Source organism: Macrotis lagotis, chromosome 1, assembly GCF_037893015.1.
Source record: "Macrotis lagotis isolate mMagLag1 chromosome 1, bilby.v1.9.chrom.fasta, whole genome shotgun sequence".
NCBI lineage: Eukaryota > Metazoa > Chordata > Mammalia > Peramelemorphia > Peramelidae > Macrotis > Macrotis lagotis.
This window is the reverse complement of record NC_133658.1, coordinates 51,506,408-51,529,022: the sequence shown is the minus strand read 5'-3', so window position 1 is coordinate 51,529,022 and position 22,615 is coordinate 51,506,408. Positions and strand designations below refer to the sequence as shown.

The following is a 22,615-nucleotide window of genomic DNA, read 5'->3' as shown; positions in this document are numbered from 1 at the left end:
TTTGGTGCTAAAACCAGGACTAGATTGGAAAGGGGAGAGGCTAGAGGCAGGAGGAACAAATAGGAAGCCATTGGGATAGTTCCTTTGGGAAGTAAGAAGGGCCTAAACGAGGATGGGAGCTGTGTGAATGGAAAGGAAGGGTCTCATTGGTGAGAAGTGATAGGGATAGAAGCTTTAGCAAATGATTAGCTAGGTTAGTAAGAGTGTAGTAAGAGGAAGGTATGAGTTATGATCTGGGGTGACCTGCAAAATGGCAGCTCCCTGGATGGTATGGGAATGGATTTGAGTATTAAAGTCATGGACTTTAATTGGAAAGGTTGTGTTTGAGATGCCTCAGGGACCTCCGTTTTGAAATGTCTAATAGGCAGCAGGTGACACAGGACTGTAGTTCTGGAGAGAGGTTCATTAGAGCCAGCTACAGAGATGAATGACATCTAAAGATGACCGGCCTCCTATGGAACCAGGAGTGACAAGAGTCACTCATATTCACACAGAGTTCACAAAGCACTTCCCTTATAACAACTCCATCAGGGTTCAAGTGCTGTTTTTACAATCTTCATTTTTTTAAGATGAAGAAATTAAAGCCTGGAAAGGATGACTTTCCCAGAGTCATCAAGCTATAAGACAAAATTCAGTCCCTGGAAGGATCACATCCATCAGACTACCTTTCCACACCAAAGTCCTATACTTCCTGGGTAGTCACTGGGCATTGTGGCATCTCTCCTAGGTCTCCATGAGAGCCGATGAGGCTGTAAGTGGCATAGATGTGGGAAGGCTGGAAGTTCAAGACAAGGACCTTCCTGGCTCTCCCAACTGGGTGGCCAAGTTCACCATCCTGGAGGGAGATCCCAGTGGGCAGTTCGCCATTCGTACAGACCCCAAGACCAATGATGGTATCCTGTCTGTGGTGAAGGTGAGCACGGCCAGGACGTAGACTGTGTTATGTCCGGGGAGATGGGAAGATCTTCCAATTTTCACTAATCTCCCTGGGGGTGGATGGGCAATGGGCTTTGCCTCATTACAGAACCACTTTTAGAACCTGAACTCCAGGCTCCTTGCTAGGAACTGTCTCATCACCACTTTCCCTAGGAAACCTATCTTTCATCCCAGCAAACTATCATGCCTTCTAATTAATCAATGTGTATTTATCTTAATAAAATAATAAAATAAAACCCTCCACTATGACACTGGGTATGGGAAGTCTACTCTCAAGGAGTTTATACTAGGGGAAGATGGCCTGAGGAAGTGGGAGAGGGGAAAACCTCTCTGTCTCCATCACAGAATCTGTACCTTCTGTTCTATTAGCCAGAAAGTAAGGTTTTTGCTGATTTTTTTTCTAATTTGGGGCTATTAGTGTTTTATGAGGGGGAAAAAAATCTGTCATGGCCCTAAATAAAACTAGACCCCAAGGCTCACAAATGTTCCCAGAATTTGGGGAAAGGGAGGGAAGGGGGAAGGAGATGGAGGCTTTTGATGTCACCAGTCCAACCCCTTTGGTTTCCATAGCCCTTGGACCATGAGAACAGGGAGCAGTACCGGCTTCGAGTGGCAGTGCAGAATGAGGCCCCCCTGCTAGGGACTGCCCCAAAGGCTGCTCGAGGCTTAGCCACAGTGACTGTAGAGGTGCAGGATGTGAATGAGCCTCCCGTCTTCCACACCAATCCTCTTCGGGCTAGCGTGGCTGAGGGGGCCACTCCAGGGACTATCGTCACCACCTTCTTTGCCCGAGACCCAGACACTCAACAACATCAGATTATCAGGTGAGAGCAAGGGAGGTTTCAGTCACTCCCCCAAACCTCCTCGGGGTTCCAAGATTGTAAAGTTCTTCTGTGGTCTGGAAAAGAGGCAAAGGGCTTCTGTCCCGTGTCCTGAATGGTAGGATCTATGGTACCATCCCACAAAGCAGGTGTGTGGATGTATCTGCATGGAAAGGAATCTAAGTTTTTGTTGATGTATGTGATTGAGTGGGCTACGTGTGAGCCCAGGTACACCAACATCTGATCCCTCCCTCTCTTACCTCAGTTACTTCAAAGACTATGACCCTGAGGACTGGCTTCAAGTAGAACGTTCCACTGGTCGGATCCAGACAAAACGTGCCATCAACCCAGCCTCACCCTTCCTCAAAGATGGCTGGTACAGGGCCATCATCCTGGCCAGTGATGATGGTGAGGGGATGGTGGGTGGGGAGGTGAAGCCATGATGTTCCCCTACCCTGTGGAAAACTATAGACTTGAGGGGCAATGGACAGAGATCACTCTTGATGGTCATAACCATGAATTTCAAATGTAATATGCATATTCCTAAGTGGACGTCTAGATGTGGGGTGGAGATATAGAAAGTCTCAGGTCTAAGGGTCCCAGGTCCCAAGGAAGATGGGACCTTTCAGCTGCCAAGACTTGATGCTCTAATCTGAATTCATTGATGCCCATTGGGAGTGTCATGGAATGACAGGGCTAGAAGGAACTCTATAGGATCATCTAGTTGAGATTCTCCATGACATGGTACACTGTGAGACCACAGCATCTCTTGAGGCCATCTATTCTGAACCCTTCCTAAACAAAAATGCCCTCTCCACCAGCCAGGATGAGTAGTAGGTGTTTGATAACCATTGCCCATAGGAAAAGCAGATTTGCCCCAACCCCTTCCCAAGCACCAAGTTCTCTGTAGCTCACAATAGTGTCCTGGGACTATAGACAGAGGTCTAGATCAGGTCAGTAGGTCCAAAAATGACATGTAGTCTCTCCCTTCCTATACCACCAGCCTCCCCAGCTCGCACAGCCACAGGCACCCTCTCCATAGAGATTCTGGAGGTCAATGACCATGCACCAGTTCTGGCCTCACCAACCGGTACTCTGTGCAGTGACCCTGGTCAGGGGTCTGGCCTCATCCTCACTGCTACTGATGAAGACTTGCCCCCACATGGGGCCCCCTTCCACTTCCAACTGAGCCCCAACTCCCCAGAACTGGCAAGAAATTGGAGCATCAGTCAGCTCAATGGTGAGAACCCAACCTTCTTCCTAAAGTTAAACCAAAGAGTTCAGGAGTCAGGATACTATAAATCATAGGGATTAAGTGGTAAAAAAAAAAAAAAAAAAAAAAAAGGAGAAATTAAAGTGGCTATATCTAAGGCTTTGGGGTCAGTAAGACTTAGTTTTAATCCCGCCTCAGACATTTATTTGCTGTGTGTCCTAGTTAGATCACTTGACCTCCCTGAGTCTCAGTGATCTCACCTGCAAAATGGAACTAAAAATGGCACCTGACTCAGAGTTGCTGAGGAGCAAATGAAGCAGTGGGTAGGCATCACTTTGCAAAACCCCAAACGCCATGTATCAGCTGTTATAATGGACAACCTCTGGTAGGGGCTCTATAAGAGCTTGTATTGATGGTGATGATGATCAAACCATTCTTGAGAGTCTGAAAAAAGGAAAACTATTCCCTCAAGGTAAATAATCTTGGGGAGCTAGGATTGGAACCCAACTCTAAAGGAGGGTGAGATAGGGAATTGGGACAAACCAGAAAGCTCTAAGAGGGGTGGGGGGTAGGGACTGGGCAACAGAAAAGAAAGAAGAGATGAAGAGTGGAGAAGAGGCAGGTGCAGGGTTAGGGTGCAGGGGGGTTCTTTCTCTCTCTCTCCCCTCCTCCAATAGCCTCCTCTCCTCACAGTGACTCACGCCTGGCTACGCTTGCAGACAGAGGCTCAGGAGGGTCTGTACAGTCTGGCCCTCTTGCTCCAAGACTCAGGGCAGCCCCCCCAGCAGCTGGAGCAGCTACTCAATGTGACCGTGTGTCGCTGTGGGGAGGCCGGGGTCTGCACTCCTGGGGCAGCTGCCCTTCTGGCTGGCGGGGCGGGCATCAGCCTGTTGGCACTAGTCATCGTCCTGGTTAGCGTCATCCTTCTACTCTGTAAGTTCTCTTCCCCTACCATGCTCCTCATTTAAGGTCTCCCTTGAATCCTCGCCCCCAGCTCCTCCTAGGGAATCCTGTGTCACCCAGACCCCACCCCCAGATGCCCCAGTGAGGGCTCCCCGTTTATTTCTCCCACACACCTTGCAGATTCCTAGGACACTCAAAGACCCCCTGTACTCCCCATTCAGGACCCCCTTTGTTCTCCCCCCCATACCTATTGGAGTTTCTTCCCCTGGGGATAGTGCTCATCTTGCTGGTGGCCATCTTTGAGCGCTTTCGCCAGCGAGTCCGGGAGAAGGGGCTACTGGACGGGCTACAGGATGATGTTCGGGACAATATCCTCAACTATGATGAGCAGGGAGGTGGAGAGGAGGACCAGGTGAGAAAAGGTGGAAGGAGACGCACTGGAAGGAGAGGAAGTGGGTCAGGGAAGGAGGAATGAGGCCCGGGTGAACACGGGGGGAGGGGGAGGCCTGGAGACAATTAAAACGAGGGAAGGGACATCACTTTAGGTTTGGGAAGGGACAGAGATTCAAGGACAAAGATGGAAGACTAGATGGTGTTAGGCTATCTCCCAAGAACTCAACCTGGGGAGAGGTATGATAACAAGATTCCAAATACCCTGATAATAATAATGATGATAATAATAATAAGAAATAGCCGTATAAATTATTTCCTCTGGGAAATACCACTCTAACAAGGTCAAAAATCTAGAAAATCTGGCCCATGGGGCTAGAGACCCCCAAGACATGGACCTCTGTTACCCTAGCTAGGGCTGCACCCAGGTGTACTAAGACTTTGGATGTTACTACAAAGCAGGGTGCATGTCGGGAAGGTTGCAGAAGGAATGGGTCCTGCTGCCATATTGGTACCCATATCCACCCTTTGATGGGAAACACCCATTACTGGGATATAGAACTGGAAGGAGCTTTACACAGACTTTACCTACCTGAGGAAATGGATTACGGGAAACCAAAACGAAGAGTCCCATATAGCTACCACTTAATTTTTCAAGGTTTGGTGATCCCATTTGTGGGTTACTAGGATCTGACTCCCCCTTGCCCAGAAGACTGGTAAGAAAAGGAAACCACAGTAGGTTGATCTCTGGCTTTCAGTGAGCAGCTCTGATGGGACTAGGAAAAGGGGAGGAAGTTGCTTAAATTGTGGCCATTTGTCCTATGCTCCAGGATGCCTATGACATAAACCAGCTTCGCCACCCTGCAGAGCTGGTGCCTCAGACTTCTTTTCGGGGGAGACAGCCTCTGCGCAAGGACACACCCTATCACTGGGTACCTCCACAGCCCTCCCGGGTCCTACCCACCAGCCCCTCGGATATTGCTGACTTCATCAGTGATGTAAGTGTTCTCCTGGTGACTATTAAGCCGGACCTGGCCTTGAGGACCCTCCCGGTCTCTCTGGGACTCTCACCTCCTCTTAATCTCCCTATCATTCTGACTCCAATTCTCAGCCACACCCAAAAGAAAGGGGATGAGTGGAAAAAATTCCCTTTCTTCTTAGGCAATGGCTGGACACAATCTTGTAAAACTCCTAGGCAGAGTTTCCCATTACCTACCTTTTCCCCAAATCAAGAGACTGTCCCTTAGTGTCCTCCTCCTTTTCACAGAACCATCAGTGTCATATTTTATACCTTCTCTGATGGATAATCCTCATAGATCCTGTGGCCACTGCCTCAGTTTCCCCAAGACCTCCTCTCTATCCCAATGCTGCTGTTGGATTTTTGTGATCTTGAAGAAAGGGCACGCAGCAACAATGATAACACTGAACAACACAGAATGCAAAAATTACTTCATTTTGGTTTTCAGATACACTATCTTAGTTGTTCTTTGTGTTGTCCAGGGATTGATTTCCGGGGTCTCCAGGACCCTCCCAGAGGGCCTGCAAGGTCAAAGCTATTTTCATCTCTAATACAATGAATATCACTAGATCAACCCACATAAACAAAACCCCAATAACTTTTAAGAGCACAAAGGGATCCTGAGACCAGAAAGTAGGGGAAATATCACACCCTTCATGGTTCCTCTTGTGTCTATCTTTGACTTGCAAATTATTTTCCTTAAGCCAATTTTTGGATGGATTTTTAATCCCTTGGTCCTTGGCTCTGGGGCATCCATCCACCAGATCCCTGAGGCTTAACCCTAATTTTCCTGTCTCATCTGTGCCACCAGGGTCTTGAAGCCGCTGACAACGACCCCAGTGTCCCACCCTACGACACAGCACTCATCTATGACTATGAGGGAGAAGGTTCTCTGGCAGGAACACTCAGCTCCATCCTCTCCAGCTTGGGAGATGAGGACCAGGACTATGATTACCTCAGAGACTGGGGTCCCAGATTCACTCGGCTGGCAGACATGTACGGGCAGCACTGAGGGCCAGGGAGGTCTTGGGGGTGGAGCGAGGGGCAGAAAGGCGAGAATGGAGAGGAGAAAGAGCAGAGCCACAAATGGGGCTCAGACGTTCCTCTCCACTATCCATCCCGGGGGGGGGGTTCCTGAGAGCCGGGGGAGCCTTCTCCTTCATCCTCCCTGCTTAGACCTAGTTGGGGTGTCCTAGAGAAGTCCCAGAACAGGGAGGAAAAGCAACCTGTCGGTCACCATGGCCTCCTTGGACCAAGCCAGAGGGCCAGCTATCGGGGGAGAGCCCTTTGCCTCACTCTGCAGGGGAACAGGGAGAGACCAGGGGACCAGTCAACTTCCCTTAAGAGAAAGTCCTGATCTATTCCATATCCATGCATCGGGTTGGACCTGCCTTATTCTTAAAAGATCAGGGGTGCTATGTGGTACCCCATATGTTCCTGAAGAAGGAAAAGCTCCATGGTGCTATTGGGTTAAACTTCTAGGAGCAACAGGAGAGTTATCCCAAAGTCAAGAAAAATGATGAAAATCTAGTGACTAAGCTCTGTCCCTTGATTGGGGAAGTGCCAGCTAACTGAACCAGGCCAGGCCTCCTTCCTGGCTGCCTGGTCATACCCTCCCTCCACCAACTCCTCCCTCACCCCCCGGCATGGCTCAGACCTTTCTGTGAAATTCCCCCACTCCCCACCCCCCACAAGTGTTTGCCCAGCTCTGTTGCAATGTTTTGTATAAGAGAAATTAGCTGCATGATGCAGTTTGAAATAAAAACAATCTTAAAGACATTTCTATATAAGGTCCTGAATCTTCAGGAACAAGAGTATGGGGGTCTTTCTAGGCACCAAAAGCCAAGTTCATGCTCATGTACCATCCCCTGAAATATCACCAAAGTAAGAGGAGGAAGGAATGGGGTCCTGGACCCAGAAAAGAACGAGGGTCCTTTCCCAATGGAAAGAATGGACAAAACAGCAGTTCTCACAGGGCTTTTAAGAAAGGAGGGGAGCAAGAAGTCAGGGTCGCCTCCATCCGACATCTCAGAAGTCTGGATATTCTGCCCCACAAAGACAACCTATTACTTGAGGCTGGGGACTTCAGAGGCAACTCCCAGGGTGATGGGAGGATGGCCAGAGCAGTATTGGTCTGCCTCTTGTATAGAGAAAGCTTATTGTGTCCAGAATTTGAGTTCCAGGTAAGTTGGGAATCTCCGGCCCATCCTAGAGATGGCACACCGAATGGGTGATGAGACCAGTCAGGACCCCAGACTCATCGCTCTCCATGATCACAGAGGCCGTAGGAACAGAGCACCATCCTGTTTGCCATGCCCTCCCTTAGGACTGGCATCGATAAAGGCAGTTACCAAGGGTGGGCTCCTGTCGTCGTTCAGGCACGCGTTGGGTCCTGGGTGGCATGGGACTCCATAGGGTGATCCCAGGTGGGTGGATGTCTTTGGCCACCTGTCCTTTGGGAGGGGACCACTGGGCAGGAGTATTGCCGACATCCATAGGAGGTCCGCTTTTGGGAGGACAGGAGCAGTGGGAGGTGGTGGTCCTGGGGGTGACGCAGGGAGAGCGGGGAGGACCCTGGGCCCTCAGCATCCTCCAGGGACTCTGGGAGGTTCCGGCCTCGGCTCTCAGGTAGTAAGAGGATGCAGAGCATGGAGAGGACAGCAAAAGAGGCAAAGACCATGTGGTGGAGGAAGAAGCCATGGTTGTTGGAGATGCTCATGATGGGAGTGGCCACTTGGCCCAGGAACCCAGCTGCCATGGTGAGGCCCAGGCCAGCTCCTCTGAAGGAAATGTGGGTCAGGGCAGAGGTCAGACATACAGAGGAGTGAGTGGGGAAACCTCAAAGTCACTGAACCCAAGACTGGGACTAGGGTGGCCCTAGACCCAAATATGTCTTTCCTGCTTTTCATCTAGAGATGTGAAGGCCTGGGGAAAAGAATCTGAAAATATCTTTGGGAAAATAACTTACATTTCTCCCTTTCTCCTCCTCCCTGCCCCCCCTTGGCAAAAAAGGGGGGAATCTCTTTTCCCTCTCAATGATCTCTCCTCCCCCTCCCCTACTCTTACCTGGCAGTGCCAGCCCCAGATATTAAGATTAATTATTAATATTAAGATATTGAGACCAGATCCACTCCCATCCTCTAAAACCCCCTGGGGTAAACCCAGCCACAAGTTGAGAATCTTAATCTTTGCTCATCCCTGGGGCTTCAGAACAAGACCCTCAGGGAGCCAGCAAAGCTACCGTGTTAGGCAGCGCCAGGAGTCTGGGGAGATATTTGGGGGGTGATGTGGCTAAACAGAAAGGAGGAAGAGGAAAGAATGGCCCTCCCCGGGCTTGGGGAAGGGCTTACCTGATCGTGGTGGGCAGGATCTCACTGGCAAAGAAGATGCTAAGCACAGCCATAGCCTGGGAGGCCAGGAGCCCCAGGCCAGAGAGAAACAGTACTGTCCAGGTCGGCAAGTCTGGTAGGAATGAGGGAGGTCCTGGAGCTGTTGTCCCCACCCCCAGCCCCTTCTCTTGGCCTGCGCCAGCCTTGGCTGTACCCCCAGAAGATGGGGTCCCTTCCCCATCCCCTGCCCCTTCTCTGGGGTGACTGGCACCTGGACTTAGCTCTCTCTTGTCATGATCTGGTCCCTGAACAGTGCCCTTGGGAACAGCCAAAGTCCCAGATCCTCTGGGAAGCCCTCCCCAATTATTTCAACTGGCATGTCTCCTCCTTTATCCGAGTCCCTTTGTCCATTCGTTTAGAGGCAAAGGAGCGCAGATTTGGAGCCGAGAGGGACTTTAGACTATTTTTTTTTGGCAATGGGGTTAAGTGACTTGCCTAAGGCAATTATTACATATCTGAGGTCACATTTGAACTCGGGTCTTCTTGACTCCAGAACCATGTTCTGTCCACCACACCACCTAGCTGCTCTGAGAGGGACCTTAGAGGGAATCTTGTCCTCATCACTTTATGAGAAGAAATTCTAGAAAAATTAAAGTCATTGATCTAATAGCAATAATACCAACTAGTATTTAAGTTGTGCTTTGAGGCTTACAGAGGACTTTACTGATTTGATTCTCATGACAACTCTGGGATAGAGGTGCTATGATGAGTCCCATTTTGCAGATGAGGAAACTGAGGCAGAGAGAGGCTGATGACATACCCAGGGCCACAAAGCTAGTGTCAGTAGATGGCTTCAGACTCAGGTCTTCCTGACTCCAGGTTCAGCACTATCCGCTGCCCCCTGGTTCAGTTACCCCAGAGAATAACAGTGGCAGACTTGGAATGTGAACCCCGGGAGGCTGCTCCCCAGGCCAGCACTCCCTGTAGGACATCAAGCTGCTCTGCGATTTCGTCTGCATCCTCTGAATTCCTCAAGGAGACTGAAAACCCATCAGGGAAGGGAGCCAGTGGAAAGAATGCTGACTGGGAGGGCCCTGGCTGGCTGGGTAACCTTAGACAGACTCCCCTCGCTGGGGGTCAGATTTTCCATCTGTAAAATAGGGACTGGGGCTAGGGATGGATTTCTTCTAGCCTGGAGACTGTGTTACCTGATCGCCACCCCTACCTCCCCCCCCATCCCTGCTTCTGCTCCCAAGGCCCTGCTTTCCTCTTACACTGGCCAAGGGAGAGAAGGAGCAGGGCAGCCAAGCTGGTGAGGATGGTCCACAGGAGCAGACTGGCCCGGCGGCCGCAGCGCTGGGCCATCAGGATCAGCAAGAGACTGGCAGCTGCCTCCAGCCCTGGCAACAGGAGGCAGGGCAGGTAGAAGCGGGGCAGGTAGGGGTCCAGGTTCTGAGTGAAGTTGTAGAGGATGCCGTTCCCGAGCAACCTGGGAAGGGAAGGAGGCAGGCTGAGGGCCGGCAGGGGAAGAGTGACCTAAGCCTAGGAGGATGTAGCAGATGCAGCTTCAGGGGAGAGAAAGAGGGTCTCAGAGCTGGAAGGCACCACAGGAACCACCTTGGTCCAAGGGTCCTTAACGCAGAGCTCATGGGAAGATTACAGGGGGCCCTGATGGTTGGGGAAAACACCATATTTTTTTTTCACTCATTTTTTAAAATTTCCTTTGTGATCCTGTGTGTTTTATTTTGTGTATATAAATCCTTATTCTGAGGGCAGTTAGGTGGCAAAGTGGACAGAGGACAGACCCTGGAGTTGGGAAGACCGGAATTCAAATCCAACCTGTTGACATATTGTATGGCCCTGGACAAGTCGCTTCCTCTGCCTTTACAAATTCAATTATCCTTCAAGTCCCATCTCCAGTAGCATCGACTTATTGTAATTTCTGCAATGCTTTAAACTTTAAGATTAAAAAAAGCCTATCAAAAATAAAAGTATTATTCCTAGAAAGGGCATCCAAGCACCACCAGACTGGTACGTTGACTTGGCCCTCCGCCATCATGATCTGACTCCCCACTCACAGCCCTTCATAACTGCTCCTGCCTCCAGCCTCCTCAATGGTTCCAGTCATCACTGACCTCTTCCTCGTCTGAATTCAGGGACCACTTAGAGTTGATATACGTGGGACCCACACAAGTTTGATATTTGATATTCCCTGTATTTCAATAGGTGACATTCTCAAGAGACAGTCATTCTTGAAGACTTCCCAGGGTGGGGGGCCGCTATCTCCCCAGGCAGCCCCATTCCACTTCAGGATGGTCTGAATTGCCAGAAAGTTTTTTCTTTAGGTTGAACTTCAATTGCTCTCTCTGCATCTTTTCCTCAGAGGGTCCCCCCAAAGCCATAAAAGGTAGAAGCTCCCAGAGAGAGTAGTGATAACTCCCAATTAATAGTGATTTACAGTTTAGTAGGTGCTATCCTCATCACTACTCTTAGAGAGTCAGAGGATTATCATTCCCATTTTAGAGAAGAGATAGCCAAGGCCTAAAGAGGAGGTGACCCACAAAGATGGCTCTTCTGACTGCTCCCCAATCACACCTGGCTCGGTACCACATGGCACCCCACATCCTCCTGCCCATGCCACTACCACCCAGCACCCCCATGGGCCCCAGGCCCTTCTGCCTCCTCAACTCCCTGCTTTGACATAGTAGTTTCTTACGTGGTGAAGGCCAGAATGAGGAGGTTTCTCCAGATGAGTTGAGTGTTGAAGACCTCAAAGATGGAGTGGTACCGCGGCAAGGCCTTCCTCTCGGACAGGCCATCCAACTCTTTGGGGAGAAGGAAAGGAAAGAGTTAACTGAGCCTGACCCTGCTTGGGAGAAGACGATGAAAAGGCTGAGAGAGAGAGAGAACAACCCCAGCCTCCCCACCAGATCCCCCAGGGAGGGGCCAGTCATCGTGGACCACCGAGGAACAAATGCTCTCCTGTCTCAATGGAACACTGAAGAATAGTCCACTGGAGGGATTCGGTACATATTGTCTCCCCACCCCCCCAAAACATACAGGGCGAGAGCATGGGGTATGTCCCTAGCTCACACACATACACTCACACTCTCATATTCACACATATGCACACACGCACTATACACACACTCATACATACACACTAAATTACATACATACACACACACACACTCATACACACACAGTCTTTAACATGGCTTCTCACAATTGATGACCTCATTCCTTGGTCTGGCATTCAATGCCCCGAAATCAATAGTAACCTTCCACAGACACTTACTGCCTTTGTCAGCCTTCTTTACTGTACATACATCCCCTGCACCTTCCTGCTTCCAGAGACCAAGAAGCTTGGTCATGGTTTCTCCAACATAATAGATGCTTAATATTTATTAGGAAATTGCACATTGAAACCTTCTTCCTGTGCCTTTACTTATCCAATTATCCTTCAAGTCCCCTCTCTGGTAGTATCAACAGATTGTAATTTCTACAGTGCTTGAAGCTTTAATAATAATAAAGGCAACAAGCTAGGCTGCACAGGGGTTAGAACACCAGGATGGAGTGTTCAAATCCAGCCTCAGACACTTACCAGATAAGACATTGAATTTTGTTTGTCTCAGTTTACCAAACCAGAAAATGAGGGGTCCTAATAGAACTAAACTCCCAGGGAGGCTATAAAACTCAAATGAGATATTAATAAAGAGTTTTGTAGACATGCTAGTCATTATTCATAGCTAACATCTTCATTCTGGGGGCAGTGTCACAGTGGGTAGCATTCTGGACCTGAGTTCAAATTCAGCCTCAGACACTTAATAGCTGTGTGACCCTGGGCAAGTCACATCACCCTCTTTGCCTCAGTTTCCTCATTTATCAAATGAGCTGCAGAAGGAAATAGCAAACTACTCCAGTATCTTTGTCAAGAAAATCCCAAATGGAGTCACAGAGAGTTAAACATGACTGAAAAGTGACTGAACAACAATATCTCTATTCTGCCCTAAAGTCTTCAAAACACTCGACATAAATGATCTGGCTTGGCTTCCTCACACTGGTTCTGGGAGACAGCAGTGCAAGCATCAATGTCCGCATTGTGCAGAAAGCTCAGAGAAGCTAAAGAGTGACTGGGCCAGGATCATCCTACTGGGAAGTGGCAAAGGGGAAACTCAAAATGTGGCTCTCCTGAGGTTGTGGCTAACTTAGAGCTTTAAAAAAATCCATGTTTTGGGGGCGGCTAGGTGGTGCAGTGGATAGAGCACCGGCCCTGGAGTCAGGAGGACCTGGGTTCAAATCCAGTCTCAGACACTTAATAATTACCAGCTGCGTGGCCTTGGGCAAGCCACTTAACCCCATTTGCTTTGCAAAAACATAAAAAAAAAATCCATGTTTTCTTGAGGCTTTTGTTTCTACATCCAAGTCCTTTGCAGATAACAGATTCTCCCCTTTGTACTGCCCCCCACCAACAGAGGTTTTCCTTGAAACAAAGGCAATCAGCAAAGCAAAACTACTTGACCCTAGTGGTGCATGCACTATTCTGTCCCCTAGGTCCACCATCTCTCAAAGGAAAGGAAAGAGACACTTTCATTATCTTCTCCAGGATCATGATTGGGTTTTTTGGTCCTGTTGGCCTTCATTTTAGTGGGTTTTTTTTAATCTCACCCACCCATGGATGCTCCCATTCATCTATACATCATCCATTCATCTATATGTCCATTCAGCCATTCATACTCATACTTCCACTTATCCACCCACCCATCCATTCAACCATCTATCCATGTAGATACCATGAGCTCTTTCTTCATATGGTCCTTCTAGACTAAGTCCAGGTAGTGCGGGCCTGAGATCAATTGACTAGTGGTGGGAGCAGCCAGGTTTTAGATCGAGCTTTGCTATTCTACTGAGCCCCCTCAGACTAGCCACTTTGTGCCTCTGACCATTTTCTTAACTACCAAATGGGATTCATGATTCTTGCTCTGCAGACCTCCCCCAGCTTCCATGCAAATCAAAAGGGATAATATGCATGAATGGGCTTTGTAAATGGCAGCAATAGTAATACGCAGTTTTGCGAGAGTTTGCTAATAAATATTATGGGCAACATCATCCCCATTTGTAAAATAGGGCACTGGGGCCACAAGACAATAAGAAATTGTTTGAGGGTGGTGCAAGCAGTGAAGCGTCTAGGTCTTCTGGACTCCCTAGTCCAGCTCTGAACCTGATCCTTTAAGGACTGGGCATTTCTGTCAATGCCTGGTACTCAGGAGACATTGTATAGGTAAGGATCCCCCCGTGTAACCCCTGCACTTGCTTGGCCTGGATCCTTTCTTCCCAGCAATCCTGACTGAATGCCTAAATGTAAATGTTTTACTCCCTGGAAACCATCCATTCACCCGTCCATCCATATATACATCCCCGCTATCATCCATTCACATATCCATCCCTCCATACATTCATCTACCCATCCATCCATTCATCCATCCCTCCATCCCCTCATACAACCATATATCTATACACCCATCCACCAATCCATTTATCCATCCATCCATCCCCCATTCATCTACCCATCCATCCATCCCCTCATACATCTATATATCCATCCACTCATCCACCCACCCATTGATCCCCCCATTCATCCTCCATGGATCTTCCCATCCATCTCTCTACCTACCCATCTATCCATCCATCCAAAAAAATTAATTCCAGTGTGGAGATTATTGTGAAACTCACAAGATAATGCTTGCAAAGCAATAGATAAATGTTGGTTATTATTAATTATTGTTATAATGTACCAGGTTCCACATTGTGTGGGAGTTAGAGAGAAAAATTTAAAATAACCCATAACTATTATCTTCTCACAACGTGGAAACAGGGAATACATTCAAATATGATACTACATATCTGTGTGTGTATATGTAGTATAGGCATGTGGGTGGATGTTGAACATGTGCTTGTATGTATATGTGAAAGGTGCAGTTCTATGCATATGTTCGTGTATAATGTGCACACGTGTGGGATGTGTGCTGCATGTGTATGTTTTATATATATATGTGTGTGTGTGTATGTGTGTGTGTGTGTGCAAAAGAAGGACAAAAATCATTCTTCTGGAGGGATAGACGAAGATCCAAAGAGACATTTGGTAGGAGGTAAAAACTGAATTGAATTTGGAAAGAAGCTAGGATTCTTAGGCATGAGGAAGAAGCATGTCCCTGGTGCCGAGTTCTGCCAAGTCAAAGGCGAGAGATGAAGGGCAGAGGTCTCACCTGCAACCAATGCGGTGTCCTCTGAGGTGGAGTCCTCAGGGCTGGCCCTTCCCAAGCTCTCCAGGATCTCTCTAGCTCTGCCTGGCTGCTGAGTGGCCACCAGCCATGGGGGGGACTCTGGGAACAGGGAAGGAAATCTGCAAGCACACAACACAGAGGAGAGGGTTTTGTTCAAGTGTCTTCCAACCTCTGTGCTCCTCAGCACTCCGACTCCCATTCTGGGATCCTGTCACACTTGGTAAAACCATGAGGACCCAGGATGGTGGGTGATCTCCAGCTCCCAATCCTGGCTCAGACCAAAACAGATTTTCTGCAGGAACTTTCATTATGAAACAAGGTCAGAGCCTTGGATGCTCTCATATCTTGTCCCTTAACAACTAAGAGTTGGCCTCCTGGACTTTTGGAACTAGAAGATGCTGGATTCAAGGTCAGTAAGAGCTGGGTTCGGATTCTGTCTTAGACCTGTTATTAGCTTAGGGACCTTGGCCAAGTCACTCAACCTAAGATGAGGAGGTTGAATCTGATGTCCCGTTTAGTACTAAATCCATAATTCTATGATTTTATCCACTCATCAAGGCCCACCCGATGTGGAAGGCAAATCCTGCTTAAGTTTTTCTGAACCTCAGATTCCTCCTCTGGAAAATGAGGTCCCTTCTGGGTCTGAATCCATGACTCCATGACATGGGTTGTGAATCAGGATGGTGTATCACTTCTTCAATCAACAAGCATTCACTTATTAAGCCAGGCACTGTGACAGATTCTGGAAATATAACTAGAATGAAATAACCTCTACTCACAGGAGTACTTGCAGACAAGGGAGAATACAAGGATGGGACCAGACATGGGCAGAATAGATGAAAATAAAAAATAAATTCAAGGAAGTGAAATCTATGGGAGTTTGGAAGCTTGGGAGAAGCATATCTGCCACACTAATCTAGGGGAGAAGTTAAGGGGAGAGCTGTGGAAGGGAGAGAAGTGATCACATGTGAGAGATGTGTGGAGATAAAGATTTAGCAACTGCTCAGATATGGGAGATGAGGGAGAACAAGCAGCTGAAGTTACAAATCTGAGAGAATGAAAGATAGTGGTACCTTTGACAGAAGTGGGTTAATTTGTTTATCTTTTTTTTTTTTTGGCAAGGCAAGAGAGTTAAGTGACTTGCCCAAGGTCACATAGCTAAGTAATTATTAAATATTTGAGGTCAGCTTTGAACTCCTGACTCCAGGGCTGGTGCTCTATTCACTGCACCACCTAACTACCCCAGAAGGGGGTTAATTTGGAAGAGGACTGGGCTTGGGGAGAAGAGAATGAGTTGTGTTTCAAACATTTTATCTTGGAGATGCCTTCAGGATTCCCCCTTTGGAGGTTGATGAGGCAGCACTAAAACTCAGGGGAGATCTGGGAGTCATCAGCATAAAGGTGATCATTAAAACTCAGAGTTGATGAGAGATGAGAGAAAAAGAAAGACAAGAAGAGAAGAAGAAATCTGGTACAGATTTGGGAAACATCCACATTAAGGGAATCTGATGTGGATGATGAACCTGTAAGGGAGAGTACAGACAAGCAGAAGGAAAATCAGGGAAAAATAATGTCATTAAAACCCACAGAAGAAAGGGTATCTAGTAAGAGGGGGAGCTCAGCAGTGTCCAATGAAACAGATAGTGGAAGAAAGCATGAAGGCCCAAAAAACCCATCAGATTTAGGAACCAAGAGATCACTAGAACATTCGATTGAGTATAGTCAATCATATAATGAAATTAGGAATCAGATTACAAAAGACCAAGAGGTGAGAAAAGAGGAAATGTGAGGAGAGTGAGTATATTCAGTTTTTTTTCCCTAGGAGTTTGGTTGAAGCAAAGAGGAATATAGGACGATACCTTGAAAGGATGGTAGAGTCTAGTAAAGGCTTCTTAAGGATGATGACATTTGGAAATGTTTGAAGATAGCAAAGAAAGGCCTCACAAGTAGGGAGAGATTGAAAATAAGGCAGAGAGGGAGGATGAAACCTTCCAGATAGGATGAACACAATAGCATTGCACCAGACTGGAAAGAAGGCATCTCAGGGTTAGTCCTTCTGATCCTCAGGTTCCTCATCTGTAAAATGGGCATACCACCACTCATTCCCCCTACCTCACAGACCTATTCGGAGGAAAGTGCTTTGTAAGACTAAATACAATTTAGAAATGTGAGCTCTTTTGATTGTAGATGAGGATACTAAGGTCTGGGCAAGGTCAGCACCCTCTCCTGGTTCCATCCCAGAAGCCTGAGGACCCCTGCCCCTGCTCCCAGAGCCCAGTCCAGGGTGGAGCAAGTACAGTATCCTGGAAGGGAACTCACCCTGAGAAGAAGAGCAACAAACCCAGGGAGAGGGTCACCAGCCCCTGCAGGAACCTCCAGTCCTTGCATATAGCCGCCAGGCCTGGTAGCAGGATTGTCCCAGTGCTGGAGAAGAGGTTGGCCACCATAGAGAAGGGGAGGCGGTGATCAGGGTCAAAGATCTCCAGCCCTGCCAGGATGGATGAGTGGGTGAATGGGAGACAACCCCAAGAATGGCATCCAGGTTTGAGAGGGAATTCAGGGAGGTTGGCCTCTTTGAGGAATGCACTCTTTCCCTTCTGAACTTTCTCCTGAGCACCTTTCCCAAGTCGGGCCCCACTTAACCCCCAATGTTCTTACTCTCTCAGGACAGAAGGGGCACGTTCAACAGACATGTTGTCATCTCCCTTCCCAGAGGAGCCTTGCAACATCAGAGCCGGGAACACTCACTCCTTCTGCAGGTAAACACTCAAGTTCACTGGGCAAACAAGAGAGGCATTCCTACCCTCTGTGCAAGCCTCAAGAGGCCCAGTCTCCCCTACACACACACAAACACACACACACACACCCTTCCATGCTATAGAGGAAGTTGCTTGCCTTCTGGCATCTTTCCTAGACAGTGACACTCCCTCCCCTCCTTCTCACTCTGGCATCTCCTCCAGCATGGCCCTGGTACCAATCCTGCTCCTCCCCAACTGCTCACCTTCCTTCTCTGGATCTACCTCAACTTCCAGGCCCCTAACAAAAAAAGTCCTAATGTGTCCTCAAAGTTTGTTTTTTTTGGGGGGGGGGGGGCACTAAAGTTCCATAAAGGAAAAGGTAGAGGGAACTGGTGGTGGGTCTGTTTCCCCAGAGCCTAGCCCAGCAGATGCTTAGTGAAGGACATACAGAACAGTGGATAGGAGTTGGGAGATTTGGATTCAAATCCTTCCTCAGACACATTGGCTGTGTACATAGTACATAGCTGTCCCTGATTTCCCCGTCTAAATTCAGGGATTAAATCTTTGGGGCTAGGGGAAATGCCTGAAGGTTCCAGATAACCCATATATCTTGCTAGAACACATAAGATTACAGCAAAATAGAGGGGATATGGGCACAGGTTTCCCTAATTCCCTGGTATTAGCCTAAGGATGAAGTACTTGGGGCTGGAGGTGGGGGAAAATACCTGAAAGTTCTAGATAACCCATATATCTTTCTGGAGCACAAAGGTTTACAAAGAGACTTCCTTACAGCAAAATAGAGGGAATATGGGCACAAGTTTCCCTGATTCCTTGATCTTGGCCCAAGGATTAAAGACTCAGGGTTGGGGGGGGAAGAAATGCCCAAAGGTTCTAGATAACCCATATATCCTTCTAGAGCACATAGGTTTATAAAGTGCTTTCCTTACAACACAGCTGTGAGGCATGCATCTTCCCTCTCCCCTAGTTGAACATATAAACCTTGGTGGCAGGGACTGTTTCTTTGATAGGTCTGTTTCCCCAGAGCCTAACCCAGCAGATGCTTAGTGAAGGACATACAGTATAGTGGATAGGAGTTGGGAGATTTGGATTCAAATCCTGCCTCAGACACACCGGCTGTGTACACAGTAGTGCGAGTCACATAAGCTCTCTCTGCCTCTGTTTCCTCATCTATAAAAGGTGAGGATTGGTTTTGATTATCCAAGGTCCCTTCTAGCTTTTCATCTATGACTTTACTGAGTAGGGTAAGAAGGAGAGGTTTTATTTTCTAGGTGAGGGAACTAGAATCCAAACTGAGCTGTTTGTCTCAGGTCTCAGAGGTGGTTAGGCTCAAGGATGAGACTTGAAGATTGGTGTCCTGAGTGCAGACCCAAAGGCCTTGGCACCATACTATTCTGTCTTACAGATCATGGAGTGATACTCACGGGCCACATAGAGGGAGAGGAAGGCACCAGCCAGAGCAGCCCCATAGAGCAGCCTCAGGGACAACAGCATGGGATAGTTGATCGCCAGGGTCACCCCAATGCCCAGCACTGTGGCCAGAACCAGAGAGACCACGAGGATGGCCCGCCGGCCAAACCTACAAGCACAAAAGGTTGGTGAGAGAAGACCAGAGAAAGAGAGGAAGGTCCAACATTTAGGTCAACCATGTGGGTGCCTGCTAAACTGGTAGAAGGCATAAGTTCCCTGGTAGAACTCTTCATGCCTGGCCTATAGTAGCATCGGGTGCTCACAGAGTGAGAATCACCATACAGAGGATGTGATTTCCTAAAAGGGAACCATCTCCTTCCAGGCTGAGGGACTGTGTGACCTGAAGAGAGGAGGGGAGGAAGGACAAGGACCCTTACCGGTCACAGGCTGAGCCGAGGGTCACAAAGCCTAACAACCAGCCCAGAAGGTAACTCATCTGCTCCACGGGCACCTTCCATTGGTCCCCACATACGAGATTCCACTGGAGGAAAACAGAGAAGACCCACCTGTAATGGTTTATTTCCCATCCACCCCTATACCCCAGAGACAATACTAGAGTAGATATTATCTCATCCACATTTTCCCCAGTGGGAGAATAATCACAAGGCCTCGGAATTGACTAGCACTTTAAAAAACCTTCATCTTCATCTTTTTACAGAGCTGAAGTTACATGCTTTCAGTCAGATGGCAGGGCTGAGATTAGAATTCAGATCTCCTAACTCATGCAGAAATAGTTCCCCAACCCACCCAAATGCCCCATCTAGAACACTAAAGTCAAGAGAAGGCTATAACCAGGGAGTTAAAAGACCTGAACGTGAATCCTGATTGTGCTGATTATAATTGTATGACCATGGATATTTAACTCATTTCATCTCTCTGGACTGCAAGCTCCTCGCCTATAAAATAAAGCAACGGACTAAACCTTCTTCTAAAGTTTCTTATAGCTATTAGAGAAGTCATGAGGAGCCTAAGTTCAGAAAAGCTATTTGCATGAACGGAGGCTGAGTGAAATGTGCAGAACCAAGAGAACATTGTACACATTAACAGCAGCATCGAGATGACCAACTGTGCTGAATGCAGCTCCTCTCAGCAGTTCAATGATCCTGCCATGCTGATCGGGGAAAAAACTTTGAAGTTTCAATGTAGAGCAAAGCAAACTATATTTCTTTTTTAAAACCTATTTTACATTTTTTCTTTCTTTCTCATGATTTCCCCCCCTTAGTTCTAATTCTTCTTTCACAACATGACTAATATGGGAATACGTTGAACACAATATGTTCAGCCAATTTACACGGCCCCTATTAGATCGTTTGTTGTCATGGGGAGAAGGTGCTGGAAGAATGTGGCACTCCAAAGCATCTGAAGATTTTGCATGTAATTGGGGAAAAATAAAATAAAATAAAAAATAAAGTTCCTCGTAGCACCTCATTGTTCCCCAAGTCTGGGGACCTGTACCCAGACCCCAGTCCTCTTGTGTGTCTGATGATAGGATGTGCACAGCCCAACACCGCCTTCGGGGTCAGGAGGCCCCCATAATTTCTCTTAAGTTAGAGACCAAAGGTCCAAAGGAGGTGTGAGGGTGTGAGGTTCCTCCTACGTGGGGGGGGGGGTAGCTAGAATTTTCTGAACCCCAGAAGAGAAGTGCGTGCTGAGGTTAGGATCAGCGACTGAGGAAGAGGAGGAAGCTCCCTCTTCCAGCATCCGCCGGCTGCTCCCCATCCCTGGCACATCTGAAAAGTAGGGGTTCCTGCTCTGTTCTGGGCCACAGAGGCTTGGGGAGGCCCGTCCGGCTCTTGGAAAACAGTAGAAAGAAACCGGATTCCAGCTGGAAAATAAAGGCTCGTCTGGTCCCCCCGCGCCCCTCCCTGAGGGCTCTAGGGCCCCAGAAGGAGAGCTCGGCGGGCGGCGCAGCCTGGCTAGTCCCGGCCCGAGGGGGAGCGGGCGGGGGGCGCACCTGCGTGACGGGCGTGTGCAGCAGGCCGGCGGCGGGCGGCGCGAAGTGCCAGCCGCGGGTGCAGGGCCCGGTGCGGTTGGGCGCGGGGCGGTCGGGCGCGGGGCCGCGGGGCGCGGGGCGGTGGGGCGCGGTGCAGTCCGGCCCGGAGCAGTCGGGCCCGGAGCCGTCGGGCGCGGTGCAGTCCGGCCCGGAGCGGTCGGGCCCGGGGCCGTCGGGCGCGGTGCAGTCCGGCCCGGAGCTGTCGGACCCGGAGCCGCGGGGCGCGGCGCCCGGGTAGCGGAGCAGCAGGCAGGGGCTCCAGCCGCGGGCGGGCGGCGGCAGGCGCGGGAGGCTGGCGCGGAGCAGCGCGGGGCCGCGGAGGGCCCGCAGCCGCGGGGGCAGCAGCGCGGGGTCCGGCCGGCAGTGGTGCGCGGGCGGCGGCGCGAACAGCAGCAGCTCGGAGCCCAGCGCCAGCGCCAGCGCCGCGTGCGGCAGCCAGGAGGCGGCGGCCACGGGCCAGGGCGCCCCGGCCAGGGAGCGGGCGGCCCGCGGCCCCCGAGCCCGCACGTCCATGGCCCCGGGCGGCGGCGGCCGAGTGGCTGCGGGGCCCAGGGGCGCGGGCGGGGCGGGGCCGGGGCGGGGCGGGCCGGGCCGGGGCGGGCCGGGGCGGGCACCGAGCCGACCCCCTACTCCAAGGCCTAGCCCCAGTTCTGGCTCAGCGGGTGGCGGCGTGCCCATCCAAAAGCGCCCATCTAAGCCCCAAGGCTGGAGGCCCCCAAAGCAGCCCCCAGGGCGGCCCCCGGGGCTCCTGCGGGCGGGAGCCCGGGACTCGCCCCGGGAGCTGAGCGTGAGTCCGGGGGGCTTGAACTGGAAGTCGGAAAGGGGGAGGTGCGGCCCCCGAGGAGCGCGAGCTGCCCAGCAGCCGGCCGGGAGCCTCCTGAGGTGAACGCGGGCTGTGCGCCCCGGAAACGTCCCCAAGGGAGGGTGAGGAGGAGCCGGCCTGGGGGTGCCCTAACCAGGCGGGGGGCTCGCACTAACCTAGGGTCCCCACCCACATTCTTTGACCTCTGGACTCGTGCCCCTCCCTCTGTTGAGGGAGAAGCTCGGGCGCCAGGGCACAGAAGCGGCCCGGCCCAGGAAGGAGCCAGCTCTCTCTCTCCAGGATATTCTCGGGGGACCCCGGGGACCCTAGCGGGCGGCGCTCACTGCCCCCATTTTTCATCTGAGAAAACGGAAGCAAACCTTGGGGCTGCTCCACATGCTCAGGACCTGGGCGGACTTGGGCACAGACCTTCTGGACCCCGGGGCCCACTGGCTCCCTGGCTGGGCCACCTGGCTGCCTCCAGGGCACCCAGAGCCAAACCCCACTTAGGGGCAGGTGGTGTGGACTGGAGGCAAGCCGGTAAGGCCTCAGGAGAATTAGGAATGCCAGAAAAGCCTGCGAGTCACCTGGCAGGCCACCCCCAAGGGCCCTCGTTTCTCTGGAGCTCGGCGCTAGCATGGGCTGCGAAATACAGTCTTGCCAAAGACTGTCTTATGGAGAATTTACATATGGCAAGCGT

The 22,615-nt window shown here is 50.1% G+C and overlaps 2 protein-coding genes across 2 annotated transcripts in view; one reads left to right on the top strand and one right to left on the bottom strand.

Annotated features, from left to right (window-relative positions):
- Nucleotides 1–7,051, top strand: part of CDH15 (cadherin 15) — a 30,847-nt gene extending 23,796 nt beyond the window's left edge. The window contains exons 7-14 of the mRNA XM_074223046.1: nt 728–913; nt 1,507–1,760; nt 2,023–2,165; nt 2,761–2,997; nt 3,664–3,903; nt 4,149–4,285; nt 5,094–5,261; nt 6,093–7,051. Of these exons, the coding sequence (XP_074079147.1) occupies nt 728–913; nt 1,507–1,760; nt 2,023–2,165; nt 2,761–2,997; nt 3,664–3,903; nt 4,149–4,285; nt 5,094–5,261; nt 6,093–6,293 (1,566 nt within the window). The 3' untranslated portion in view covers nt 6,294–7,051. The remainder of the gene's footprint in view (nt 1–727; nt 914–1,506; nt 1,761–2,022; nt 2,166–2,760; nt 2,998–3,663; nt 3,904–4,148; nt 4,286–5,093; nt 5,262–6,092) is intronic.
- Nucleotides 7,052–7,648: 597 nt separating this feature from the next.
- On the bottom strand, nt 7,649–21,626 carry SLC22A31 (solute carrier family 22 member 31). Its single transcript, XM_074213563.1, has 10 exons — nt 21,338–21,626; nt 21,075–21,163; nt 19,498–19,601; nt 19,075–19,229; nt 17,214–17,382; nt 14,877–15,013; nt 11,327–11,435; nt 9,885–10,099; nt 8,632–8,743; nt 7,649–8,061 (listed from the first exon to the last, which is right to left on the bottom strand). The coding sequence occupies exons 1-10, from the start codon at nt 21,624–21,626 to the stop codon at nt 7,656–7,658; spliced, it is 1,785 nt and encodes a 594-aa protein (XP_074069664.1). The 3' UTR covers nt 7,649–7,655.
- Between the last annotated feature and the right edge of the window lie 989 nt (nt 21,627–22,615).

What these genes read in the sequence shown, in the direction of transcription:
- SLC22A31 (XM_074213563.1), bottom strand. Translation starts at nt 21,626, where the DNA reads ATGGACGTGCGGGCTCGGGGGCCGCGGGCCGCCCGCTCCCTGGCCGGG. An exon ending in CCTCTCCCTCTATGTGGCCC is followed by an intron (nt 17,383 to 19,074) that starts GTGAGTATCACT and finishes CCATCCTGGCAG; the next exon opens with GGCTGGAGATCTTTGACCCT. An exon ending in TTGTTGCTCTTCTTCTCAGG is followed by an intron (nt 15,014 to 17,213) that starts GTGAGTTCCCTT and finishes GTGTGCTTGCAG; the next exon opens with ATTTCCTTCCCTGTTCCCAG.